A 27,415-nucleotide genomic window follows, 5' to 3' on the forward strand; every position below is an offset into this window, starting at 1 on the left:
CAAGAACTGACAGTGGATAGCACCTCACACAGATGAGAAATACAGTCACTGTGGCATTCATTTTTGTATCAGACATCCAAACCTGAGAAGTTACCTAAGCTATTTATAGGAGTAAGAAAATGGCAACCAGCATGTACTGTAACCATTTTTTAACAGATTTGCATTGCATTATCATGGTTAATTTAGTTGGTTTGGGTTACTAAGGCTTGAGAAGTGATTTAAGGAATCAATCAAGATAGTACTTAGAATATACTCCTTCTCGCATGTGGTAGGATATATTATTTATTCTGTAATTAATTTCACATTGAATCCAGTGGATTTTAAAGGAAGAACATTTTGCTCTCATCTTCAGTTTTCTGCTCCTATAACAATGATGTCTAGCACAGATATTAAATGAGTTGCATGAATACATTCTCATTACTTGTACTATTTACATTATTATCTATTTGTTAGCTCAATAAAGAGCATGCAGAATATAGTCATCATTTACATCATTTTGCTGGAAGGACATGTAGAAAGTTGTGAATTATGGAAACACTCAGTGAGTCATCTAATATGTAGCTTTGCAGAGAAACAAGAACAATAAGGTTGGATGTAACGAGTTAGGAATTCTCAGCTGGTTCAGACTAACTTCCCAAATGTAAATCACTACTCACCATTTCACAAGCAGAGCTGCATCATTCAGATGCCATGCTGTACTTCCCTAGATTGCACTGGTTAAAATCAATAATGAATACATGTCGTCTAACTAAGCATGACCATAAATCCAGTTGCTCTGTATTTCCTTTCAAGGCTTCCCACAAATACCTAGACATACTCATGATTTCTTTAGCATATCCACATAATTTCAAATACAATTATTTATGTAGACTTGGAAACAGAAGATCAGTGACAGTGGATTCTCCCACCTTTTTTCTTTCTTGGAGGTATTAGCCACAGCTGTGAGCTAGAATTAGGAGCAGTGCATTCAGAGCAGCAAGGAAACACTACAACAAATTTAACCCACTTCTTTAACCTGACCAGAACAATTGCTAGTGTATCCACATATAGGGCTTGGACACAAACCTGGAAGAACGCTTTCTACAGGGCAAAAGCTTGGAAAGTACTTTAAATCACAGGCAACTGTCACCTCTCTTAGTCTTACAAGCAAAACTCTCAAACTAGCACTGAGTACCCATAAATAAAAATGTGGGATGCTTGCACTGATACCATATGTTTGCTCCAGGCACCAGTATGGAAGAGGGCTGGAGATCCTCATAGTACATTTTAATTTAAAAAAAAAAAAGAAAAAAAAGTATCAAGAAAAAAGATTTTGCCCCAAGGATCAGAATCTAAATACACAAATCAGAGATGCACAAGAAAGAAAAAAGAAACAATGAAGGAAATAGTGACTTGTCAATAATGAAGTCATTGTGCAAACAGGACAAAAAGCCTGTGACCCATCTGCAACACAGCTTTTCAAAGAGCCACTATTTCTTGTTTCCCTTACCCAACTCTTGAAATCCAGCATCCCAAATATTAGCAGAACTCCAATTGTGCATAGCAAAGAAATATGCAGATGGCATTTAAGTGGTCAGATACTCCTGGCATGCAAGAATTCCAACTGCGATCCATCTGTGAGAAAAAAATGTGCTCGAGATTTCTTGGGTATTCTGCTGTCAGCATTCAGCAAATTTCATAAGGGAAAAGTCTCACCTTCAGTTAGGACTCTTGCATTCTCACAATCGTAATTCACTGTGAGAATCGTTTTTTCCCCTGCTATTAGTTCTAGCAAGTTTAGTGTCTGGTGGGTATATGAAATAAAGTACTGGACAGAATGTGAACTGACATCAAAATATTTTGTGTTCTTTTGCTCTAGTATCACAGTATCTACAACAGATTGGAATTTTATTTATGTTCTTTTTGGAATCATCTCTTATCTTCCACAGCAGACATCTATGTAATCGCCTAGCTCTTTCTTTGGAGAGTGCACAACAAATACTTGGAGTGCCAAATACACACCTTCAGATGTATTAGGGCAATTCAAGCTGAGATTCTTAATCATCTTTGTGGTCTTCCAATGCAAATACAAACTTTTCTCATCTGTCTTTGTGAATATGTCTGTATGTTTCTGTTTGTCTTCATTTATTAGTCTTACGTAGGCATAACTTCCAGGGAGATGGCTGTACTGTCAATTGAATGTAATGCAAACTCTCAGCTTCTGAGAGGAGAACTCCTTGCATTTAAGTCTGTGAAAAACAATGTTAGTCTTTCCTATAAGGGATTCTTGCTTCAATTCTTCTGCCCCATCCCTTTTATTTCGTCTATTCTTGATTCTGGAGATTCTTTATTCCCTTACACAACAAGCAGACTAACTTCAGCTTTGAAAATATCCCCTGAAGTCTCGTTTGATTTATTACTTACAGTTTATAGCTCAAAAGTTTACTCCAAAACAAATCTAATTCTCTCCCTGCTCTGCATGCCTTCACTCTGCACTAACTCCTGTCAACTTTTCTTCTGAAAGCCACTGTTCTGTATATTCCACCTGATCTCTCCATTCTCTTTGACACTGCATCTCTGCACCTTACACAGCAGTTAACTTCCTTCTCTTGAGATTCTACATTATCTGGCATGCATGGTTCTTCTGTCTCTCTAGCTTTCAGCATGTACTTGGAGATTTTCCACTTAATATTGCTTTGAGTCTTGTCAAGACTTTTTAGAGACAATTATAATCCTGTATGGGTTACAATAGCAAAGGCATCAAGGCTTCAGTGCAAGCCAAAGAAACCCACAGAAGACCTTTCTAAGTGTTCTGGTCACCAGACTGCACTGAAGTCAGCACTGTTTCCTATTTAAAGTTGTAGATATCCAGATCAGCTTGATTAAAGAGAATTGTCTGACTAACTAAAGCTGAATGGTAAAAAGCATAATAACTTGTATACAGCAAGATGATAAGCAGGAGCAAGTAGATAAGAGACAGCGAAACTAACGAATATATTAGACAAAATAATGGTAAGAGTTGCCATGTCTTATATGACCCATCAAATACTTTTCTTCCCTTTTGACCCCCCTCTTTTCAGTCACATCAGCTTTAAGTTACATTACTGAATACATGGAATGCCACAACCTGTGTGAACTACACTCCGGAGAGAAGAGCTGCACTCTACTTCAGATAATTCCTCATGTTCATGAACGTGTGGCTCAACAGGCCTGCAGGGAAGCTGTGCCTGGTATTTTATATTACTGACCCTAAGAATAAACATCTGCATTAAAACAGGTGGCTTGAAAGAAACAGAAGGCAGGAGAAGAAAATGTTATTGAAAGGCTAAATGATCTATTCCAACGTAAAGACGTTCATCATGCTCAACTTTGTCAGCTTTTCAGATGTTTTGCATAGCTGTGCTCACCTGTCCAAACACCTCCTCGTTCACTGTGAAGGTGAGATCCAGGATATCTGTGATGTTGTTATCTTTCATCCACTGCAAGCTTTGATGGAACTCTTCATCCAGGTACTCTAAGTCACTTAAATCACACGGCCTGGTTGTGAGGCAAGAAAAAAGGTGTAGGTGAATGTATGAACCCACAACTATTGTCAGGATGACTTACCAGTAAGAAAGTAAATTTATGACAAGGATCCAACATAAGGCTGGTGTTTGTTCATTGGATTTTTTTTTTTTTTTTTTTTTTGGTATGTTAAGAAACACAAACCCTCTTAAAGTAGTTCTGCACTGTCTGCATGGCTGGGCTCAAGGCCAATTCTGTTGGCTGCCTGTATTGTTTGCTGTTGGAAGGCACTCTTGGGGGTTCAATTTTATGTGCATCTTCAAGATGCCATGCACTTCACAGCACATGCTTGCCTTCAGCTCCATAGGCCCCACCATGTTGTGCCTGGATGCTTCCCTGTATCCATTATCCTTGACAGAGCTCACAGGACTGACATAAGGCAGAACAGGCATCTAAATTTTTTGCTAGCAAGGAGCCAGTTTTGCTGATTGAAAAGGCACATGTATGTTACAGGCAATTTAGTTTCAAACCCTAAGGGAGCAAGAAGGATGCAGGAGCACTCTAGGTTTTATTCTCTTTCCATACTAGCTCAGATACAATATAAATATGATTGTTTGGAGACCAGCAATACCAACTGTTGAAAAAATATAAAACAAAATGCATGTTAAAGAACTCTTCAGACTCTTAATAAAGATATCTTTCCTGATTTGGACTCACTCTATTTCAGCTATGCTTTAGTGTGGTCTTTGTCACTTAATTATAGTCTTGACTTACTACTTGTTAGTGCTGCAAATTTTATGTACATTCTCTTCCCGCAGTCTATTAAAGAGAGACAGATTATCAGTTAAAGTTAACCTTATAAACCTTACAGAACTGACAAGATAATATATTACTAGTAGCTTCTGCTTGCTAATGTAAAAGGCAGTAGAAGACCAAAAAGAAACATTCACTGTTTCCATCTGCATTAGCATTCTTAATTTAGTCCAAGTTGTGAAAAACTACCCCACCAGTGAGAAATCACGTATCTTTCTTAACATGCTTCTTCCCCCTTTTTTTTTCTTAAGAGGAAATAATGATATCCGTTCTTCTATCAAAGATGTTTTTCAGTTTTCCATATATTTTAATTGCTTTGATAACTTTTAATCAATATTAAGCTTCGGAATTATGGGTGAGTACTTTCAAAGGCATATTCTCAAATATCTTACTTACTACCCACTCATAACAGCACAGGCAGCATCTACCAAGGGCAAATTTTTGGAGAAAGTCAAGAAATATTAAGATGAGTTTCTTTTCTATCAAGAACAAACTGTGAAACAACAGAAAGCAACTGAAGGTCAGAGAGCTTGAAGCAACTCTGTGTTTCTGTAATATCCACTGCTAGATCACTGCTTCTGCATTGTTTCTGCACAGTTGTATGCTTATACTTACAGCCTTAATAGTGCTTTGTAGAACGGCCTTGTGAAGAAAGCATCAAGAAGGTACTGATGAATGAGAGCAAGGCCAAGAATACGACCACTGAACCTGAACCTGAGATACAAAAATGCAGAGTAAATGAAATGTAACTCCAGATATTCAGCATAGAAACTTACACAGGTAGCAGTTGTTTCTCATGTAGTTTTTTACATTTATTCATTTATCTATTTTTTCCCCAGCAGATATTTAACATTACCCCTAACATCTCTGACTGATCAATAATGGACCTCTTCTTGATCCATCTCCTGCAGTACCTGTCTGTACACCTGGCATGATGTGTGCTTGCCTTTCCCAAACCAACAAATATTCTGAACATTCCGATTCTATGATCCTTAGCTGAATTTTCTGAAGCAAATGTACTCCATCAAACACAATGTTTAGACAGTGAAACACAGTTATGCTCTGTCTGGCCTTAGCAGAAAAACATATTATCAGAACTGTTTCCACAATGGGACTTTGAAGCACTTCAGAAGGGTAATGAGTTGACTTCATAGGCGAGGAACTGAGATTCAAACACGATAACTGTTGTGAATAAGGACATACATTAAGATCATGAGCTAAAACTCAGGGAAACTGTACTTCTTAACGATGATGCTCAGCGTTCACATACTTCATATCTTTTAGAACAACCTCCAGTCCTATTCCAAGTACACTCAGGAAGTGCTCTACCCATTACCCATTACCGTCCATGATGTGATGATCAATTTTTTAATGTTTTTTTCCTATGACTTAGGTATTCTTCCATCAAATCTGGTTTTAAATCAATAACCTCAGACAGAAAAATACAGAACTGATGAAAGTCCAAGTGGGGTTGCTCTTCTTCCTCCTTTTTATTATTATTATTATTGGTTAAAAAAAAAACAACACAAAAAACAAAAAAACCTATCACCTGTTCAAAACTTATTTCTGAAAAAGGAAAAGAAAAAATTAACACATCCTAATTGCAAGTACTTGAATTTTAAGCTCATCATTGTAGTTAAGTTTTACTGCACAAAAGTGAAAAAGAGATCAAATAGCTGAAAAATCATTCCTTCTACTACAGGAACCAGAGCAAAGACTCTCCCTGCATAAAAATTAAATGTGAATCTCATAAAAAAGTAGTGCAAAATATCCATGCAGTCAACTTTATGCTCATGGGACAGTACAACAAGTGCTTAGTTTGTCCAATGAGTCACAAAATAGCATGTTGTGGACCCAGTTAGCATCTGCATCACCACAGGAGCTGCCTCAGGATCCCCTGCATCCAAGAAAGGATATGACTGGTAACAGAAGAGTGGTTATATTGCTCCCTTACAGCTGTTTCCACAGCAGCAACAAAAGGCAGCTGTTGGATCTAGTTAGGACCTGCTTACTTCACTTGTGCTGCAGTGCAATGTTTCCAGCAAAAAAGCAATGAAAAGTGGGGGAGCTGACACAATGAAAGCACAGTGGAAGCCAGACAGCTCAAATCCCAGAGATGCTGAGCCTGTAATCCATCAGTTTTATAGCACCTTCAGGATCTATAATCAAGTCCGTTTGTCCCAAATAATGCATGTTGGCTTTTTTGGGGTTTGTTCTTCATAGCTCCATCCTCCCATCCCTAAAAGTTTTGATAATGAATGTTGAATGAAAATACTGTCAGCACTGGGCATTCCTCACCCACAGTGCTCGTCCCATGGCTACTCAGCTGTGCAGGAGACAATTGGAATAAATTGAAGCTGAAAGTAGCCAAGAGAAGTCTTCCTGGCCTGGAACTCGCTGCTAAGAATCTGCTAGACAGCATGAATAGTTTTCTCTTTTTGGTTTTCTCTTTGCTGCTTGTATCACTTGTTCACATCTATGTGGCTTTGCTGATATTAATGCAAAGCTGACATGAAAGGCTAGTGCACCTAATCAAGGTGTTTACAATCACAGGCATATGTTATTGTAGCCGTTAATGGCAATTGGAATCAGTGCCTTATGGCAGAACAGTTTCAAGCAATCCAGATCATGGGCAAAGTTTTGGTGTGAAAAGACCAAGTCAGTCTAACCAGACATATGCAGAGCAACCCTATGCTGTATAGTCCACTCTACGTGGGGGCCTGACTGTGGTTCCACAATCCCACCCCTTGTGATGGTACAGTGCTAACTGGTCTGGATAAAGGGTGTGAAATAATTAGTAAGACACTGCCACTCTCATTGCTTTGCAATACAACAGATTAAAATAAAGCTACGGTGAAAATTATAATTCTTGGCAGCTCTGTATCACCTCAGGAGACAGACTGCTGGTCTTCCATCCTGAGGGGCTAAGCCAGAGCCTACAAATCCTTTGTCCCTTGCAGCCACCCTTGATATCTCTGTAGAGACTTACTACAGTGAACTTTTTGTGCTGAAAAGTGGTCGAAGAGAAATTCCTCTGGTCCCTTGTCCATTCTGGACATTGTCTGGGACCATAAGCTTACACCCCTTTGATTCAGCAGTGAGAAACACAGGCTGAAATAAATCAACAGGTACCTGTGAGAAAGGAGGTCTTTGCTGAAGTGCTCACAGGACAACTGCACACTCTGCTGACATGTGTGTCTATAGTCCTTCAAGTTGAGACCACTAGCAGCCAAGCATAACAGTATCACCACATAGATACCAAAACTTGTAAAAATCAGCAAGCAGCCTTCAGTGCAACAAAAATTGAGGGCAGCAACAAGAAATTGCCTCCTTTACAAAAAGGCAGTTAAAATAAAAATAGATCCTTGTGTTTATTTCTTCCTGAAGGATTTAGTGCACAGGTGAAAGTCAGAGACGGGTGAGACAAACCCTTCAGAAAAAACAAGTTTTCTTGATGGAATAAGCAGCACAGAGGTAAATCCTGGCTGGAGGGCACATACCTTCCTTAAACCTGACTTGCATATATCTTTCTGAGGAAGTATAAAATGCTTACTGCATTTCTTTGTAGCAGGAAAGATATCTAGAGACAGGTAAGAAACGCAGATTCTCATTCTGTCTTTTTCTTTCAACACTTTTCCCTTTCTAAGACAATCACTGAGACTGAGTTATGCACTCTAGCAGAGAAGGAAAGCATAGGAGAGAGTTAATGAGCAGGAAATGGTGGAAGGAGAAACAGAATTAATGAGCAGTAGGGCTGCTCTGGTTTCCTGCCTATTGACACCATTGCTCCATTCAAAAAGGACATTGTGTGCACCTGCTTTCTGGCTTTTAAAAACACTACTCTTCGACCCATTTGCAGGAGTTTCCACACTACCCAGCTAACTTTCTTTCCTTCTGGAAGCTGCAGGTGCCCCTGAAATGGCCTGTTTTCACAACAGCCTGTTGCAAAATAACAGGCTTGTTCTCCTCAGTGGGACTGCATACTTACCACGTCTGTACACAGATAGACAAATCCACACATTGTAGCAGGGACTAAGCAATATTTTCTCCTACAACTGCAGGTGACTCACAGGAAATTTAATTTACTCTGCTCCTTATCATGTAGCAGCAGAATAAGGGAAGTCCAATAATGACTTTGTTACAGGACCCTCTCTTAACTGGTTGAACTTGCACAGCTGTACCTGACACGATAGTCCTTCCTTATATTCAGGTGGAAAATGATAAACAAAGTTATAATCTATGTATACAGTGGAAGAATAGTTTTTGTTTATCATTCTATAGAGGATGCTTTGTGGGCTAAATTAGCTATGGTATGGCAAACTTTAAATCCTAATAGAGGAAGTATTTTACAAGATGAAAAAGACTGAAAATCTCATAAATCTTATCTCCCTGAAATTCATCAGCTGGATTTAAGTGTGCCCTTCTCGATACAGTAGCTTGTGCAAAAAAAAAAAAAAATAATAATAACAATAAAAAAATTCACAGAGAGCCTTAGAATCATAGTGTCATAGAATATCCTGTAGAAAATAGAAAATCATATTCCTATGATTTGGAAGGGAACCACAAAGAATCATCGAGTCCAACTCCCAGCTCCACATAAAACACCCAAATCCAAACCCAATGTCTGAAGCACTGGCCAAATGCTCCTTGATCTCCACCAGTCGGAGCTATGCCCGCTGCCCTGGGAGGCTGTTCTGGGGCCTCATCACCCTCTGGTGAAAAACATTTTCCTAACACCCAACCTGAGTCATTCCTGGTGCAGCTCCAGGCCATTCCCTCGATCTTGTCATTGAGAGAGCAAAGATCAGCACTGTAGCTCCACTCCTCTCATGAAGAACTGTAGGCTTCACGTCAGTTTGTCTGAACAGACCAAGGGACCTCAGCCGTTTTGCCCTTCAGACTGTTCCCCATCTTCATAGCCCTTTGGATGCTCACTAATATCTTTATGTCCTTTTTATATTGTGGCAACCCAAACTGCAGGCAGTGCTTGAGGTGAGGCTGCACAGTGCAGAATGGTACAACACCTTCCCTTGTCCGACTGGCATTATAGGCTTGATGCACCCTAGAGAATCCTTTTGGCTGCGAGGGAATGATACTGGCTCAATTTCAACTTGACATCAACCAGAAACCCCAGATCTCTTTCCATGGGGCTGCTTTCCTGCCTCTTGCACCCCTACCCATACATATATTCAGGGTTGCTCTGATTCTAGTGCAGAATCCAGCTACAGCCACACCTGGCAGCTGTTTAAGGCAAAATGATGCCTGGTGGGGGGATGAGGCCAGAAAGCTTGTTAGTTCTTCCACAGTGGGAGAGGACCTGATTTCAATCATTATCAGACATCAGAGAATCTAAAAGGGGAAAATATTTAGAATGGCCCAGTAATAGTTAAGGCTTTAATCTGAAAATGCATCTTATTAGGTGACAGAGAATTAAGTCATGAAACTCAGATTTGTAGGAAGCTGGGCATCATTAGCTCAGGAGCTGTGGCACAGCTTGTTTTAAAAGAGTTAAAGTCTCCATCGTTAGGAAGAACCTTGTGAGTTCTAGCATTCTAAAAGCTAGAAACCAGCTATTAAAGGAATCAAAAACATGTTCCTATACCATAAAATAATATGACTTGGAATGGAAAATGGACCGATCCATGATTTCTCAGTTTTGCTGGGTTCACAAGCACCAGCACTTTCAAAATGAAGAACACCGTTTCCCCTAAAAAATACACTGTATTTTGGGCAGAAGTAATACAAGACAGCTCTAAGAATGTAGTTTTTCCAAAAATAAAAAAGAACAGATAGTTATAGCGACTCTGCTTGGCCCCGTACGTCCTGAATTTTAAGCAAAACTAGCAGCGTGTCAGGTATATGCACTGAGATATGTGTCTATATGCTAGTAGCACAAATCCTTTTGTTGTTTCACTGCAGGATATAATCCACATGTAATGAGCTACATCTGTGGAGCAACAACCCAGCATGAGATCAAATCATCTTCACAAAACCTTGTCAGCAGACCAAATCCACCAAATCTATCAGCTGCATTAAAAAATGTCTTTCTTCTGTTTATTTAACCAATATTCATGGTGATAGATAGATAGTTGGTGCCTTATTTTCTTTTCCTATATCCATCCTCAATGTGAAGAATTCTCAGCATGACAAAGATATAATTCTAGGTAGTCTCTATGTTGCTTTACTCACCTTATGCTGAGGAGCTATCCCACCTCTTCTGATGTCTAGCACCTCACTTGAGAACTTAACCTGGATCCCCACACACTTATTCTGAAGGAGTTAACCCATTTTTCTTTTGATATCAGCAGACTTAATAAGTCATGGCCTACCAGACCAGGTTTGTTGCAGTACTGTTTCTCTTCAGAAACATAGAATCATTCAGAAACATAGAAACATTCTGTAGAATGTTTATCTACAGAATAAGACCTCTCTTTCCAGTCTTCCTTTATCTAGTTTTATCCATCTTGGCACCTGAGTTTCATATAATGCATATGTTTCAATAAATTGACTTCTCAATTTATTATTAAACAGTGCGGAAACTTTATGTCTGAACAGGCCAGTGTATTACTGACTCCATTCAGTGCTACCCCTACTTTTCTCTTCTGGTTCTATCTCCAAATGGAACACAACATTCTGTTTATCAGTACTAAAGAGAAACCACAAGAAAAAGATCTATGCTTACACATGATGGAAATATGAACTCTCAATGTGTTCTTAAGTCACTGGAGAGCATGCGTTCTGAATTAGTGATTGAAACTCAAACCATTAATTTATCAGAACTGGAAAACAATGAGGTAATGTAAACCTTGTTGCTGCTCTATTTAACCTAATCAAATCCTTCAGAAGTGTCTTTCTTGTCTCTAACCTAGCTAAGTTTATTTCCATCCAAACTGTCTTTTCATCTCATTTATATATTGGCTATACCAACCACAAGAAAACACAGATCTGTGTCACAGAGAAAAAAACATGCTTTTACCAGGGAAGCTGCAGGCAGTTCTACTTAATCCAGAAAAATGATAGGCAAAGTTGATATAGATAAGAGAAATTTACAAACTCCTTATGTTTCTTTACAATACAAACAAATTTCCATCAACAAAACAAAACTTTCCATCAAACAGTTGCTTCCAGAAGGACTCCATGTTTTAAGCACATTGTGGTTCCAACTGCCACAGAGAAACAGTTACTGCATTTGCATGCACTATGTCTGATTCAAAAGGCCCTCACAGAACTGGGTATGTAAGAAGAATCATGCCAAGGCACCTGCACTGGCTCCTTTCACATCAACTGAGCTGCATCAGAAGTGATTACTGCAGATACAGAACTGAGAAAATCTGCCTCTGGCACCTCCAATGCATGGAGTCATCATAGGTATGGCAGCTTTGGTGTCAAGGGCCATCCAAGAACCAGATAATCCAGGCATTTGGAAAGAACTGTCTTCCTGTTCAGTCTTTCAAGCTAATAAGGAGATCAATGAAATAGACAGACTTTCTATAACATCAAATATTAGCTATGTGTCATTCTAATAATAGCAAAGATGTTCCACGTACTGTAGCATTTTTGAAGAGGAGGAGTGTGACAGAGTGCTGGAGTAGTGCCTATCTTTGCCCACAGAGCTATCAGGTTTATGAACCATAATGTACAATTGTCCTCCTCTGGGATAACCTCTGGCAAACAAAGACTTGGATTTCTTAGTCAAACCTTTTGGAAAAGCTAGGGGGACATTTTGTTGGTGAAATCTTATACACTGCATGATTTATACTTGCTTTCCATAGCTTTGCCAGAGGAAAATCCATAGATTTCGTCATCTACCAGACAAGAGAGCCATAAAAGCACAAGCCAAATGACGGCACATTTTCCTTTAACGGCTAACTGAAAACACTGAAGCCACAATAATCGACTTAGTTAAAAGTAGCATATACTTTCAAGCCTGTCTGGGGTATAAAAGAATAAGAGAGACTGCTTATCATAAACTCAGTGGTAAACACCCAGGAATGTTTACACCATGTTATGAAGCATGGTGCAGATACCCCTACATGAGCTAACTCCAAACAGGTCACGTGGATTTACAGCTTCAGGTCCAGAAGCTGTACATTGCAATTGCACTGTGCTTCATTTCAGCTAACGATCCCTGCCTCTTAAGATAAGGTTACTTGGTTGAATAAGCTAAGAAATGCATGTGCTAAAATTCAGCCATACTGCTAATCATTTGGCTGTCTGTTTTAGGTTTCATTCTGCAAAACACTGAACGCCTTCAACTTTTATCAATGCCTCTGAAAATTGACAGCTTTGATCCAGTCCTAGGAACGTGCAGAATGTGGCAGACCTGTATCTTTCTTTGCTGTTCTCTGAACCCTAAGAGAAGTTTTGACTTTTTCATTATGAATCCTTCCAATACAATAAAATAACTCCAGCTTCTAGTCCACCTTTTCTGAAATGCAAGTAATGAGACAATGTAAAAAGCTTCCTTCAACTGAACGCAAGATACCAGACGTGTATTTCTATATTCCTTTTATTAAGCAAACATTAATTCATAGATGGTAGGTAGGTCAATATTTTTGCTATTCTCCACAATTTCAAGATTTTACTGAGACCTGGAAAAAGATTCCTGTCCCAGCTTGAGACCAACCAGCAAACTTGACATTATCTTTCTCCATATAAATAAATTCAGACCAGATAAATGTAGATCTGTAATCTTCTTTCTTTCTGCATTTTAATGTAACACTTAGCTAACACAGTGAAATGAAAAATAACTGTCAAGGGGCAAATGAAACTTTAGCTTCTAGAACAGCTCAGGGAAACAACCACACAAAAAGAAATACCATTTCTACTAAAAAAAACAGCAAGATAAATGGATCTGAATGACTTACTGAAAAGAATTCTGCTTTTGTGGATTTTACCCTTTTTTACTCCACCACGTGGACTGAGGAGACACCATACAGATTTCCATGTGAACACTCTCATCGTTGGGCAAATTCAGTAAACAATATTGCAAAAGACTACATGGCCTTAAGCAAGGAGAAAAGAACAACTTCCATAAAATCACAACAAAGCAATTGCTTCTTCCTCCAACCAAACTAATTATGGAAGCAGTGCTAGACAATATGAATTCCAGAGAATAGAAAAGGAGAAGAGGTGTAGGAGACAGCCCTTGTTTCAACCCTTCTGATACTGATATTCAGATCCTCAAATGAACTTGAAACCAAGGCACCAGTAAGCTAACTTGTCACCAGTAAATGACAGAAAGCCAAGAATAAGGTAAATACAAAGTAGATACTTTAAAAAAAGCAATTGGGTGCTGTAGAAACTCATTTAGGGAGAATGCTTCTTTTCTCTTTCGCTTTGGTTTGCCTTTAATCTTAGAATTCCTCCCAACTTTTAATAAATAATTAACCAGCAGTTTAGGCAGGGTCATTGTCATACAGTCATACACCAAACTTAATAAGAATATCGAAGTTCACTTCAGTACAGAAGGCATTGAGGGAGATCATAGTACAGCAGCAAGAAGGGATTTCAGTAACATACTCTTTTCACAGTGAGATGGTCTTATAACATGATTTCAGCTGCCATTTAATATCATTCTTGTCCAGAAGATTTACAAGAGTGCTTGCGAGCTCATGCAAATGTAATTTATTTAAAGCAAGATGTTGCTAGTAATTAAAATTTATACTGTAATGTAAAATTAAACGCTTTGGCTTTCTAAGCTGACTTTCATCTGTGAATTTCAAAGCAGTTTAGAGCATTAGTACACAACAAGTGAATTTCAAGCTGATTACAGACTAGGAAACCTCTTCAGATTGAAGCTGAGGCAAAGGGGTAACGATCTAACTTTTAACACCAGCTGAATGTTTCTGGATGCTTACTCTGAGATGTGCTATATCTGATCTACTTTTCAGAGCACAATTTTTCAGCATTTAGCACATACAGGTCCCTTAAAGATGACTGTCAAGTTGGTCTAAATTCATTACTTCTGCAAATGGAGACCACACAGCCAATCCATTTGAATCAAGCCACAAAATCAAATGTGTTTCTGACGGCCTGAACAGTAGTGGGCTATATTCAGGTTACCTGCCTCAAGATCTGAAATATTAAAGTCATTTATGTTTCACTGGGCCACATGATCCTCACAGCTACCAGTTCAATCAGTGGAGAGGAGTACTGCCACTTTCAGAGCTCCTGCTTATATTTTTTGACTACGTTTATCCACTGTTTCTATAGAGCTGCAGAATGTGACCAGGACCCAGTCAACTTTTGAATACAACCCATTAGATCACGAGGCAATTTGTCATATTCTTTATTTCTTATTTTCAGTTGAAGCAAGTTATTTATTCTCCATGTGGCAGGGTTAACTGTGCTTTGTTTCCTACAGATCTGCCTGATGGCCCCACGTTACCATACTGCAATACCTCCAGTTTCTACTACACATCTCTGCCAGTGCTTCCCACGCTTTGGAGTATCTCTACTTTCTCTCTTCTGCCTTCCCTGAGCATTCACAGCTGTCTCTCACATCTCCAGCTGCCACACAAGATGGTACCACTGCTTTGTGGCCTGCGCCCATGGTGGACTTCAGCTAACTCAGGCAAGCTGGCCACCCAATGGGCCAAACAGAATAGGAACTGTTGAGCTCCTCAACTCAATCACAAGTTTTTCAAAGCTTTTAAGAATTTACTATCTGTGAGACACTTACCTTCTAAACTGATCGGGAAACTGCCTGATGGACTGGCAGCACAATTGCACAAGGCACAGCTCCAAAGGAAATCAGGTTAAGAAAACTACGCGCTCCCAGTCGGAAAGGATAGTTGAGGTTGGGACATTCTTGGTAAAACAACACCCTGCATTCTCAGGAATACTTAAGACAGGCAGTGATGGCTACATGGCTTTTCACTGACACGAAATAAATAAATGGGAAGGTCAGAGTTTGACTCAGGTTTACCCACACAGCAGGCAAACTGTGTCCCTGAGTTGTCAGAGCAGGTGAATGCTGCATACATTTGCTTGGCTCAGTGCTGCAGAAAGCACATCAGTTGGTGTAGGGGGAAGCAAGTACCTGTCTACAATGAAGAGTGGGTGCAACAGGCTTTCATCTGCCTGCAGAATACATGTACAAATACATGCAAGTCTTCTGTCTGTTCAGCAGCAAGGATTAGACTGTGGGGGATAACAGAAAGCAGAAAAAATATTGACTATGGGAATTGAAACTCCTATCCTAAAAGCAGTTCTAGATAAGCACTAAGTTCTAAATAAGTTAATGTAGTTTACTAGGACACCGCAGCAAGAAACCAGTCTACAGTTCCTGAAAACCTAGGCCACCAGATCTCACTGTAATGCCATCTCTATGTTCTTCAGTAAGATTCTGCAAAAAAACATTTTTAATCACAAATCTTCAACTTTCTAAGACACTTCTGCTAAATAAATGTATTAAACTTCATCTAAAGAAAACAAAAAAAATCAAAACACAACAGGATTTTTCTGCAATGGATAATGGATGCTGTCATTAATTTGCTATGAAAATACAGAAGATGTTTCAAGTTAGCATCCATCAGATCTCCAAATGAATGTCTGTGAATGACTTTATCTGTCTAGGCCATCTAGTCTTTTGTCCTGGGCTCCCTTTCAGACTTCTGGCAGTGGTTCTACATTTACAAACACACAATGAACTAAAAATTCAAAAGTGGAGGATGCTAGTTAGATAGAAGAGCAAGCAAGTGATCTGGTGACAGAGTGGGGTGCAGGTGACCGTGCTGTGACTACAGTTCTGTGTCTTGAAGAAGTGCACGCCACATTATCTCACCAGAACACTCTAAAGACAGGAGTGCTGTGAAGGAAAACTCTAGGTCACTCAGAGGATGTGAAAATAGAGATCAGATTTCTGCCTGACAGAACTCTGTGAACAGATTTTTGTGAAATGAAAAGACAATGAGACATTTTTGTCATTGTCAGATTAAGTACTGATAGAAGGGAGAGACAGTTCTCAAGAAAACACTGAGAATTGTTTTATTCTAAGAAGTAGAACTTAAGTGATATTAAATGACAGGCAAATATTAAACATCTAAAACTGGTAGCCACAAGAACAAGTGGTCCTCAGGTGTGGTAAAAATGACACAGAAATAACCACGTATATATAAAGAATACATATTCACTTCATTGTGTTTCTTAGCTGGACCAGAGTAGGGAAACATTATGGAAAATTGTAGATTAAATGAAGGTCCAAGGAAAACCATAGTGAATTACAGCATGGTTAGACACTTTATTCTGTGACAACACAGAGTGAGTGTGATGCACTGAACAGACACTAGCCATTTTCTTGATTTGTTGAAAAATATACCATGAAGACAAGCGGGAGAGTAACCCATGGCTTGCATCAATATTTGAGATTCTGCAGATTTTGAAACTAGGTATTTTGTTTCCAGAATTTAGAAACATATTTCCTCCATCAGATAGTCTGTGGTATCCTACCTCAGTTACCCAAAACACCTGACCAATTGTTGATCAATTGTGAAAATGAGAATATTCTCTCTGGGCTAAACTATATCCTTTTCACTGGAATAAAATATTGCATGTACAACCATGTTTTGCTCATTTCTTTGGAGAAAGGCAAATTATCTTTTGTAGGGTTGTAAACAGTATTTTCGAAGATGTTTTCCAGTATTCAGGAATAGAGGTAGGCACGTTACATAGATCTGATGGCTCATTGCTGGCATGGATTGAAAGCAATTGTATGAACTTCAAGTACATCCTGTAGCACACAAATAAAAATGTGTATAATCAAACCTCGTAGGTCTAGACAGATTTAACTGTGTTCTTTCAGATAGAGGATTTAAAATTAATTTTTCTGAAGATTGAAAATGTTCAGCATGCCCATATGTTAACTGCAGGAAAAAGTTGTATTCAATGGAGGCTTGCAGGAAATGTGTTAAGTCTCAGTTTCTCCATAAATGTGAAACATTTTCCAGTCATTACATTTCTTTTTTTTTTTTTTACTTGGCATACAACTACACTGCACTTTGATGTGCTCATTTTGGACTCTGAATGTTGTTTGTACAAAGAGCAAGGCATGAAATAAGCCATTAACAGAGGATGAAGTGCAACTTTTAGGCCGGAGGGGGGAAAAGCAGCATGTTTTTCAATTCTGCCAAAACTTCACATCTTTGCATTTTGTTATATGTGTTCTATCTCACTGTTCACTTAAAAAGAGAAAATATTACATAATTTTGAGGGAATTTTTCTACTCTACCATGTCTCTACAAGTCTTGTAGAATTACTCTACAGAAAACACATGTAATAGGTAGATGTCACACAAATGATAAGCCTCACAGCATCAAAAGGCAAACAGTTCAATAAATCTGCAAATCTATAACTAATGTGGTTGTGATTGACATTAATCTTCAAGTTTTAAAAAGACAATCAATCATCTGTGAATTCTGAAAATCATTTCATCCATGTATAGTTGCTGATGTTTCTACCAGTTTTGGAAACAGGAAAATAATTGCTTGCAACTTAGAGAGAGAAGACTGTGCTGGAACTATATCAACAAGTAAATTTGCAAACAGAAGATTGAGCACTGACTTGGATGAGAACAGTGTTAGAGGAAGGGTGAGAACTTCAGAACACTCCATTCCTCGTGAACAAATGATGACATGCAGATTAGTACAGTATCCTCAGAGAAGTTAGTGTGCAAAGAGTTAACAGAGCAATCCTATTATTTCAGTTTGCAAAAGCTTAATTGAAACCTCATCCTAGCCTGTAACCAGACTTCTGTAGTACATATATATATATATATATGCATGTGTGGCTGAGTTCAGTCAACACAGGCAACATAACAGACGTGGAATGCCTGCATATCTACAAGCCACCTATGAAATCTATCAGGCTAATTATAAACTGCTGTCTCAGCCAGTTATTTCCATAACAGGTTCAAGGAGTATTCCTGAGGAATTACAGGATTGCTTATCTTTCCCTTGGGTTCTGCAATCTTATCCTGCTTAATTCTACTTTATGTACAAGCCTCTTTGTTCACAGCATTTATTTCACTCTACAGGCCAATGCACTTCATCTCTCTTCCCTTAAAAACAAACAAACAAAAAAAAAAAACACAAACAAGAAACTAAAAATTCCTTAAATCCAAACATTCTGTATACAAGTAGCCTCTATCTACACATGTAGTTAGAGAAATACAATCCTAAGTGTTTAACTGCTACTGATTTCTCATTCAAGTAATAACTGCTATAAAAAATATATATTAGGTGTCTCTCCACTTTTTAATATGTCCTGATTACCTTTAAAATCTGCCTGTTCCATGATAAAATCTCTTAATGAGCAGAACAAAATGGGAGTAGAGAACAAAGAAGGATGTATCACTTCTGTTAAAAAAAAACTGAAGCTGAACTTTTTTTCACAGAGACGCTATTTACAACAGGTAAGAGACAGGAGTTATTTTGAATACCACTGGATAACATGGTATCACCAGCTCTGGAGTAACGGGCCTGAGTCCAGTTTGTTCACAGTGTGGGCAGAAGAAGTCCTGTGCCCTGGAATCAAAATGCATCCTCACAAACACAGCCTCTGAAATCAGAAGTTTATTCATGCTGCCTGTCAAGCTGAACAAAGGACAGACTGTGTTTTTTCCTTGAAAACTGGGAAGCCACTGCATAATGTTTAATTAGTAGGGTTGCAGAGGGAGACCGACAAGCTTTAAGAACTATGCCACTCTCTTCCTGCTAATGACAGCAGAAAAATAGTCCTAGTGCAAAGACCATTGTTATCGTAACGCTCCACTGCTGGAAGTGGCAATAGAAAAAACAATTCAGAGACCATTACTAGGTCACAGCAACTTATCTTTTCTTCCACTGCAAATTTAGTAGAGATGAGGCTTCTTTTTGTCTTTCCTGACTTCCTGCCCACTATAAACCAAAGCACACAGCGTACTGTCTAGAAGAACAGAGGGGCATGTGCTATTGGTGGTTCAAAAGGGCCTGAGTGGCCTTCCATTAAAAAAAAAAAGAATTTCTAAGAGGAGTCAGTGAGGTTGGTTAGATAAAGCAAAACATTATAAGAACAGACTGATGTTTCAGTACTTCTTTGAAACAATGAAATGCCAGAAGTGACCAAGCACATGCTCCACTGAACCACACCTGAAACTATCAGAAGGAAAGCAAATCCCAAAGATGGAGTGATCTGGAGGTACATACAAAAATAAAAACATCACAATATGCGTTCGGAATTTTTGATAAAGAACCAATTTGTCTATTTGCACACGTACAAGGGAAAGTGAAGGACATGTCTGCTCTGCTGGCCATGCCATGCACAGGCAAGGACACTGGCAGGGACAAAAGGTATACTGCTTTCTCTGGGCCTTTTTAAAGCTTCTAAGCACCAAGCTGCTTGATGTGCTAAAAGACTACACATGATATTCTTAGAAAAGGATCCAGGTTAGCAGAGCCCACACTCCCATCCTTTTCATATTCACAATGAAGAACAAAAACATCAAACCCCAAGTAATACAACTAGAATATCTGAATAATAGTACTTCATCACAATTCCTTTTTAAAAGCTTGCTGGTGTATTTACACTTAGTCCTCTTTCTTCTCCCAGTCTACCTCTTACCTCTTCCCAACAGCAGCAATGACACTTGTATGCAGTCTAGTCATAACTGATATCTTTTGTGTTTTGCGTTTCTATTTCTGATCTGTTCTAAAAGGATTGTTCCGTTCTGCATAAAATGTCCTTACCATTCCAGGTGATTTTCAACAAAGGCAGACATGGGGCTGATCTGTACAGTGTAAGTGTCATTGGCTGAATACTCAAACAGCCCGTAATAGGGATTGAAGAGCTCCTGAGACAGAAGGAAAAAGAATTCTCGAGAGGGGCCACTGTAGTCCAGTCTGGAAAGGAAAAAGTAAAAAAAAGAAAAAACATAAAAAAAGAGACTCATTCACATTTGAGCAGATTTCCTTGTTTTTGCAGGCACTGCCTGCTAATACCTACCTCTGCACAATTAAGTGTTTCTAACATGATACAGTTCCTCTCCCAAAACTTGATTGCAGATCCTACAGGGCAGAGGGCAAAGACCCTCTTCTCACTTTTTTGCTTTTTAGTAGTGGGTTTGAACTGCCTACTAACATCTGCGTTCTCAGATCAGATAGCTCAGACAGAAGCAAAGATTGACCCTACTCCCCTACTCCCAGTGACACGATCTAGCCCCTGGTATGATTTCTTAGGAGTGTATAACCTAAAGGTAAATACTGAGGAAGACCAAGAATCAGACAAACTCCCTTAAGATGGAATGGTGATCCATCAGTTATTCCATCCAAGCTCCAAATATGATTTTCTAATACTTTCAAATACATGTGGTACACTCGAAGTTCTGCTTTGCGACTGCATGACTTTGCTCTGTAGAGACTGAACTTTTTTTCCTTTTTTTTTTCTTCAATTTAACTTTTAAATCAGTTTCCAATTATATGCAAAACAAACAAAAAGCCATCATGAATGAATTAATCTCAATTCTGATGGATTTATTAAAAGCAGATAATTCTTTAATACTGATATGTAGGTTTTTCAATCTAAAATATATCTACATACAGCAAAATGAACAAATGATTTGCAGCCATACATCGTGCATGCCAAAACAGTTTCTGAGGCGGGCATTATTCCTCATACTTAATAAATGTCAAACAAGTGGAAAACTGCGGCTGGATCAGAATGTTTTGTAATATGCTTCAAGTTATGGAAGCATAATCAAAAGAGTCTGAATGACTGGTTGGTGTGACAATAAAGATGATAATGGGCCGCAGGTCCACCCTTCTCTGCTTTACATTTGGAGGCTTACTACTGTTCCCTTCAGCAGCTTTAGGCCTGAGGCCTGAGGTTCTCCTGAGTACTTTGCCACACACAAAAAAAAGTTATTACAGATGTGGGGAAAATAACATGACTTTGGCCAGTGTAAGCATACTAGAATGCTATTCCAAAAATGCAGCATTTTCCATGCTTAAGCTTTACTTGCAAGTCAGTGACAAAATCAGCTGTAAAAGATGACTTCTATTACATAATATTGATTCCATAGAGTATAGTAAGTAAGAGTTAAAAAAACTCTTGACACTAAGATAACTGAGGAACTGTTTTTTAAATCCATTACTTTTATTTTCCAGTGGACCTGATGTAACTCTGAACCAACTCAGCTCTTCAGAAGCTCTCCACTTGACAAGCTATCTCAGAGCTGACAGTGTCAGTGGTTGCTGGAGAGAACTGTGCCCAGAGCTTTACTGTTCCCGTTCTGGTACTTTTGTAATGGAAAACCTATTTTTTGTTTGTTGTTTGTTTTTGCTATTTTTGTTTTTAATAAATGAAACCTTACATACAAAGCTATTGAAAAATATGACTTCAAATCTTTGTTACAAGGAACACTGGAAATATGCAGAGTGGTTTCTCCATTAAGAAGAATATGGAGTAAGTCTCAATTAAAATGTACCTCTTGAGGTGATCTGGGGTGGCACTGAAGGTTCAGCTTAGATGCAGAAACAAAAGGTCAGTGGCTTGCTTTAATCATAGGTGCACGGTCCTAGGGTTTGTAAGGCCAGCAGAAAGTCTCCTGAGAAAAGATCTTCTCAAGAGAATTCTTTTGCTTTCATTTTTCAGCTGGGTGAGTCACACTGTTATGACTAAACTTTCTCACTTTAGGCAGAGCATAAGTCCACATATAATAAAAAATGTTCATTGGACGGCATGCAAAGCAAAAACATTTGAAGCAAATCTAGATTCATTTCTTAGAGTAAGAGTAATAAAAGGGGTAAAGGCTTTGTCTAATAACTAATTATAGTCTTGAGAGTGATTCAATGTGTAACCATGGGCCTGTAGTTCAGTTTTGTCTTCCATCCAGTCTAAATATTTATGGCAACAAGGTGACATCAGGCTTAACTACTTAAATTGTCACTTTGAGACATCTAGATGGTATAGGAAAATGAAGAATTTTTGCTATTCTGATTTTTAACAAATGGTTGGTCTAATTAAGATGGATCGTTAACACAGAAGTAAAATGAAAAGTAAAATAAAAACAGTGCATAAATGAAGGCTCAGCCTTAGTCAACTATGTTTTGCAACATAACAGCTACTTCAAAATCGAGAACATTAGTGGTTTCCTACCCTTCCTCGCCAACAAATGTGATGTAGAGTTTGTTTCTCTGGAGCTCCTTGCGTGAATATGCCATCACCTGGTTGAAGGTGCCTTCCAGTAAGTGGTCACGTCGTATAATTAGCCTGCAAAGGGAGGCAGAAAAAGAGGTATAATAATCGAATCTCGTGTGAGTCTGTAAGCCTGAAGGTAAACAAGACCTGGTAAATTCAATTCCATAGAAGTCAAATAACTACACTAAAGGGGATAACCAGTGACTGGGACTCTTATATTCTATAAGAATATCATGATGATGATACTTGTCTGTAATAAACTGCTTTGTTTCAGTTCCCCTCCCCTCCCCCAACAGATGTGATTTGGTAAAAAGTCATTCTGATGCATGAACTCAACCAGTGCCCAGGAAATATCTTTGAAACATAGAGTCTTTTAACCAAGTAAGACGACTCAATCAAGTATAGGTAAGCACAGAGTCTCAAGCCGACTACCAAGCTGTCTACGAAGCCAGTCCCACAATTAAGACAAAGATCCCCCAAAACACATGAAGAGAGGCAGAAATCTCCCTGGTTCAAATCCACAAGGGCTAGCAATACAGAGAACTACCTGAAGTTGAAACTGCATAGATGGGATAACTTTTGTAGGGTCATACTCTGATCCTGAATTATTAGTAAGTAGATCCAAAGGATTTGGAGCTGCTCCATCATTACAATGAAATAGCTGATAATAATGTATAGTTTATTACCATGGACAATTGCATGAACAGATGATTTTCCTTCTAGTGAATTACAGGGAGGAATATCAACACCCCCATTAAACAGGTCAGTGAGAGAATATAAATCTCTAAGAAATAGAATTTCTTCACTCTTTTGCAAGATATACACTTATCAGATACTGGTGGTGCACATATGAAGTCCAATCTCTGGTGTGTTTCCCACTCCCTATCAGTCAGTGCCTTCATTCACGGATAATGATTAAAGACCACATTAGACTATTTCAGTGACTTGTCATCATACTTACTTAATTTTACCTGGACCTTGTCCATATCCTTTGGCTTCAAGTTTTCGATAGAAATTGCGTAGTTTGGCTTCAAAATCTCTCCTGTATGGAGAAGGTGCTCTTGCGCTTGCTCTCTGCAGTCCTGGTGGGAAAAAAACATTCTATACTGCAAGGTTCTTTTAAATTCTTCCAAATCATGCAGCCAATGTTTCCAGACACAACTCACTAACAAATGTTTTAGGAACTTCTTACAGTAATATGCAGAGTTTCTATGCACTTAGTATTAATTAATAGAATCATAAAATCATAGAATCACCAAGGTTGGAGAAGACCCACAAGACCACCCAGTCCAACCATCCACCCATCACCAATAATTCTCACTAAACCATGTCCCTCAACACAAAATCCAAACGTTCCTTGAACACCTCCAGGGTCAGTGACTCCACCACCTCCCTAGGCAGCCCATTCCACTGCCTGGCCACTCTTTCAGAGAAGTAGTATTTCCTAATCTCCAACCCGAATCTCCTCTGGCGCTGCTTGAAGCCATTCCCTCTAGTTTTATCACCAGTTACATGAGAAGAGGCCGACCCTCAGCTCACTGCAACCTCCCTTCACGTAGTTATGGAGAGCAATGAGGTCTCCCCTGAGCCTCCTCTTCTCCAGACTGAACAATCCCAGCTCCTTCAGCTGCTCCTCATAAGGCCTAATTCTACTCTACCTGTCATTAATGGAGTTTTAAGTTCCTATAACTCTGTGATTCTGATGACTTCTGGGACCGGTATTTTCTTCACTAAGAGAACAGTAAATTTGGCATTGTGTTTGCATGCCTTTGGGTTGCCTGAGCCTTTAACTATGACTGATCGGAATGAAAGGATCAGAAAGGCATGATTGAAAGGTTGACATGCATAACTCCCACTCATGACCATTGGTATTTAGATTTTCTTTTTCACTTTTAAAAGATCTCTCTCTTTTGCGTTGAATAGCAGATCTTCTTACTTGGCAGGATTAAACTTCTGGAGCTCAAAGCAGCACTTCTGTCTGGAGCCTAGCACCCCAGCCAAACAGAGAATCAGGTTTCCCAGAGTTAATCTAACTGTATATTAAACGCTTCCAGTCATCAACACAAAAACCCTTCGTGGCACTGAAAAAGATTTCCGTCAGCAAGAAATGTGACATTTTCCTATTATGGTTCACACACACCAGATTTTCAGTAATTTGGGATCTGTTTTGTTTTGGAGTCTGCATTTTCAAAGTGGCTGATTAGTCCTTTTGTATGCAGAAGTGCCATGCCATGGAAAGAAGTCATGGATCATGTCAAAGAACGGATCCTTAAAATCCCATTTCCCTTTCTCATTAGAAAAGACAATATAAACAAGCTCTTACATGAGAATTCTGGCAGAAAGTTCTCCATAGGAAGGTAAAAAAAAATCAAACACATTTAGTGGGAGCACAAAGTACCATGATTGCCAGGACGAAAGCACATTACTAAGTCTGTGCCAGTAAAACAGAAAGGAGTATTTACATGCTGTGCAAGGAGAATCCCTTGCGACACTTTGTTAGACTTTTTGTCCCTCAGAATGTAAGGGAATTGTGGCTCTCAAGGGATTTGAAGGCAGTGGCAAAAATAAGCAAGCAGACAGCATGTTGCCACAAATTAGTATTTGCTCTTTTGTTTTCACAAAAACGAGAAAGATCTGTGCATTTCTGAAAGGCATCTTCTTGCCAAATACCTAGACTTGGTCTTGCAGTAGACCTGTTTCTGATCTGTCCTGATGCAGAGGAAAGGGGCTACATTTATTCTCAATGATGTTCAAACTCATTCATGACAATAGAGCATTCTGACAAAACACTGATCTCTTGGAGACAAAGGCTCAGCATTTAACCTCTTGGCATAAAAGAAAATTCATTTTTGCATAGCCACCTCTGAGATTTGGACATCTCTTGTCCAACAATTTTGTTTGAAATCAGATAATACACATGGATGTTTTCAAATGTCAGCCAAAAATGGATTTCTTCAGGTCACATTTCTGTAAATTTCTCTAACAGTGACCACTGGACACAGCCATGCAGTGAGACTGCAGTGGGGCGGTGTGTATCTTGGCAAAATGGAGACATCAGCTCCTCAAATTTCTATAGCATAAACAATAACTACAGAGACATACCACAGCTGGAAATAACCTTCTCAGACTGCATGTCTTTCTGGAAAATAAGTTTCCTGTCAAACTAAAGTTCTCAACACAGGAGGTCAGACAGGATGATCAAGATAATTCCATCGGGTCTTAAAATAGATGAGTCTTGGAAAGAGGTGAAGTATTTGGAACACAAACTGGAGGTGAGTTAACTCTACAAGAGAACTATTAAAGTATTGCAATAAGCCTTTGATTTGGATGTCGCTCTTTGCTCTTGTCACATAACACGAATGTGCTTCCATGTCAGCAAGTTATATTTGAAGCACATTATTCTCTGTTTATCTTAATCCTCCCCAGATATATGAAAAGCAGAAAATTGCATTCTTCCACATGTGCAATTCCTGATTTGTGTGCTCTAGCTACTGCTAACATTTCAACAGACATGTAACAGCAATGGCAACTGATCCAGCAAAAAAGCAGATTTGGAGTGGGCACTGGAATTAACAGGTTAACAATTCATGCTGGTTCTCCATCTGTTCTTTCATATTTCTTAGAATAAATACCAAGACTGCAAGATTTTGAGTTATTTTTCCCATTCCCTTACCTGGAGAATTTTGGGGTGATGAGCAGGGTGAGCAGCGAGGAGAGAAACTGTAACCAGGATGGAAAGTGGCCTGGAGTGGTATGTAGGACATGATATCTTCTTCAAAAAGGCTGCGTGTAAAAAGTGATAGAGAGAAGTTTCATACATGTTCATCACATGAGGTAATGCAACATTTTCCATGTAAACTCAAAACAACACTAAAGTCCTTAACTGTGCTAAAAAATAGTAGTTAGCACATAAAGAACAAGCTCTGCAGTCCCAATAGAAGTCTTTTTACCCAAAAAACATTTACTGCACTTGAAGGTTCATTTGTGGGATGTGGCTGTGTGTATGGACAGCATTACTGTACTAAAATTAGCAATTTTACGAGCAGTTACATTACTTAGTTGCATTGTGAAAGAAGAGGGTTTTTTCCTTCCTTCTGTAAAAACAAAACAACTTTAAAATGAAACATTTTTGCTTGATTGTTTTTATCTGCTTTTTGATGACAACAGCTGAAATAATTGAGCTGACTGTGGATGGAGTTTGTTGCACTGATGGAGGCTGCCTTTCAGGAAGTAAGAATGGAATGACAGACACTGGCTGAATTATTTTGAGTGACTCTCAGTAACAACAAATCTTATTTTAATTACCAATGGTCTGGAAGATTTAGAAACAATATTATGCTTTTGATCAAATTTCTTACCTCAGCAGAATTACTAAATCTGCATCACAGGACAACTTTTCAAGCCCATGCGTACCCTCTGTCCGAATATAATGGATCTTCTCCCTGAAACATAAACAATATTATTGACAAGAGGAGAATGAAAGAAAAAGGTGAAGAGAACATGCCACAATCAAGGCATGAGTTAGACATAAAATCATTATTCCTCAGCATTTTGCCAGTTCCTGTTTCTCTCTTTAAAAAAAATGGCAGACAGTTTAACTGCCTGATTAATTTGCTGATCACACTAACAAACTAGTAAAAAAATAATCTATTTATATCAGTCAGTTGCCTGATCCTAAAGCCAAAGATATTCTACCATATTTCAGAAAACAAAATAATTCTTCACCTTCTAAGCCCATATGTAATATTATAGCTACTGTCACTGACAGACAGACTTCTAGTTTAAGGTTACAACTAAGATATCTCCTTTCATTAACAGTATTTCATATAATATCACTTCCTGTACCTCTGTCCATTCCAGTTGGTAAAAACCACACTAGAATATCAAGAATATGATACCAATTGAAAATCAAAGAAGTTGCATGGTGTATGTATAAAATCATGCA

At 38.7% G+C, this 27,415-nt stretch overlaps 1 protein-coding gene across 3 annotated transcripts in view; it reads right to left on the reverse strand.

Annotated features, from left to right (window-relative positions):
- The window catches only part of HECW1 (HECT, C2 and WW domain containing E3 ubiquitin protein ligase 1), a 236,233-nt gene that overhangs the window by 11,527 nt on the left and 197,291 nt on the right, over positions 1 to 27,415 (reverse strand). For all 3 annotated transcript variants that reach the window (XM_042889148.1, XM_042889147.1, XM_042889149.1), the window contains exons 18-24: positions 26,829 to 26,912; positions 26,144 to 26,253; positions 23,432 to 23,552; positions 22,429 to 22,542; positions 20,022 to 20,174; positions 4,912 to 5,010; positions 3,387 to 3,516 (exon numbers count right to left, since the gene is read on the reverse strand). In XM_042889148.1, coding sequence (XP_042745082.1) covers positions 3,387 to 3,516; positions 4,912 to 5,010; positions 20,022 to 20,174; positions 22,429 to 22,542; positions 23,432 to 23,552; positions 26,144 to 26,253; positions 26,829 to 26,912 — 811 coding nt within the window. The remainder of the gene's footprint in view (positions 1 to 3,386; positions 3,517 to 4,911; positions 5,011 to 20,021; positions 20,175 to 22,428; positions 22,543 to 23,431; positions 23,553 to 26,143; positions 26,254 to 26,828; positions 26,913 to 27,415) is intronic.

Source organism: Lagopus leucura, unplaced genomic scaffold, assembly GCF_019238085.1.
Source record: "Lagopus leucura isolate 7727_CA_CO unplaced genomic scaffold, USGS_WTPT01 Super-Scaffold_100157, whole genome shotgun sequence".
NCBI lineage: Eukaryota > Metazoa > Chordata > Aves > Galliformes > Phasianidae > Lagopus > Lagopus leucura.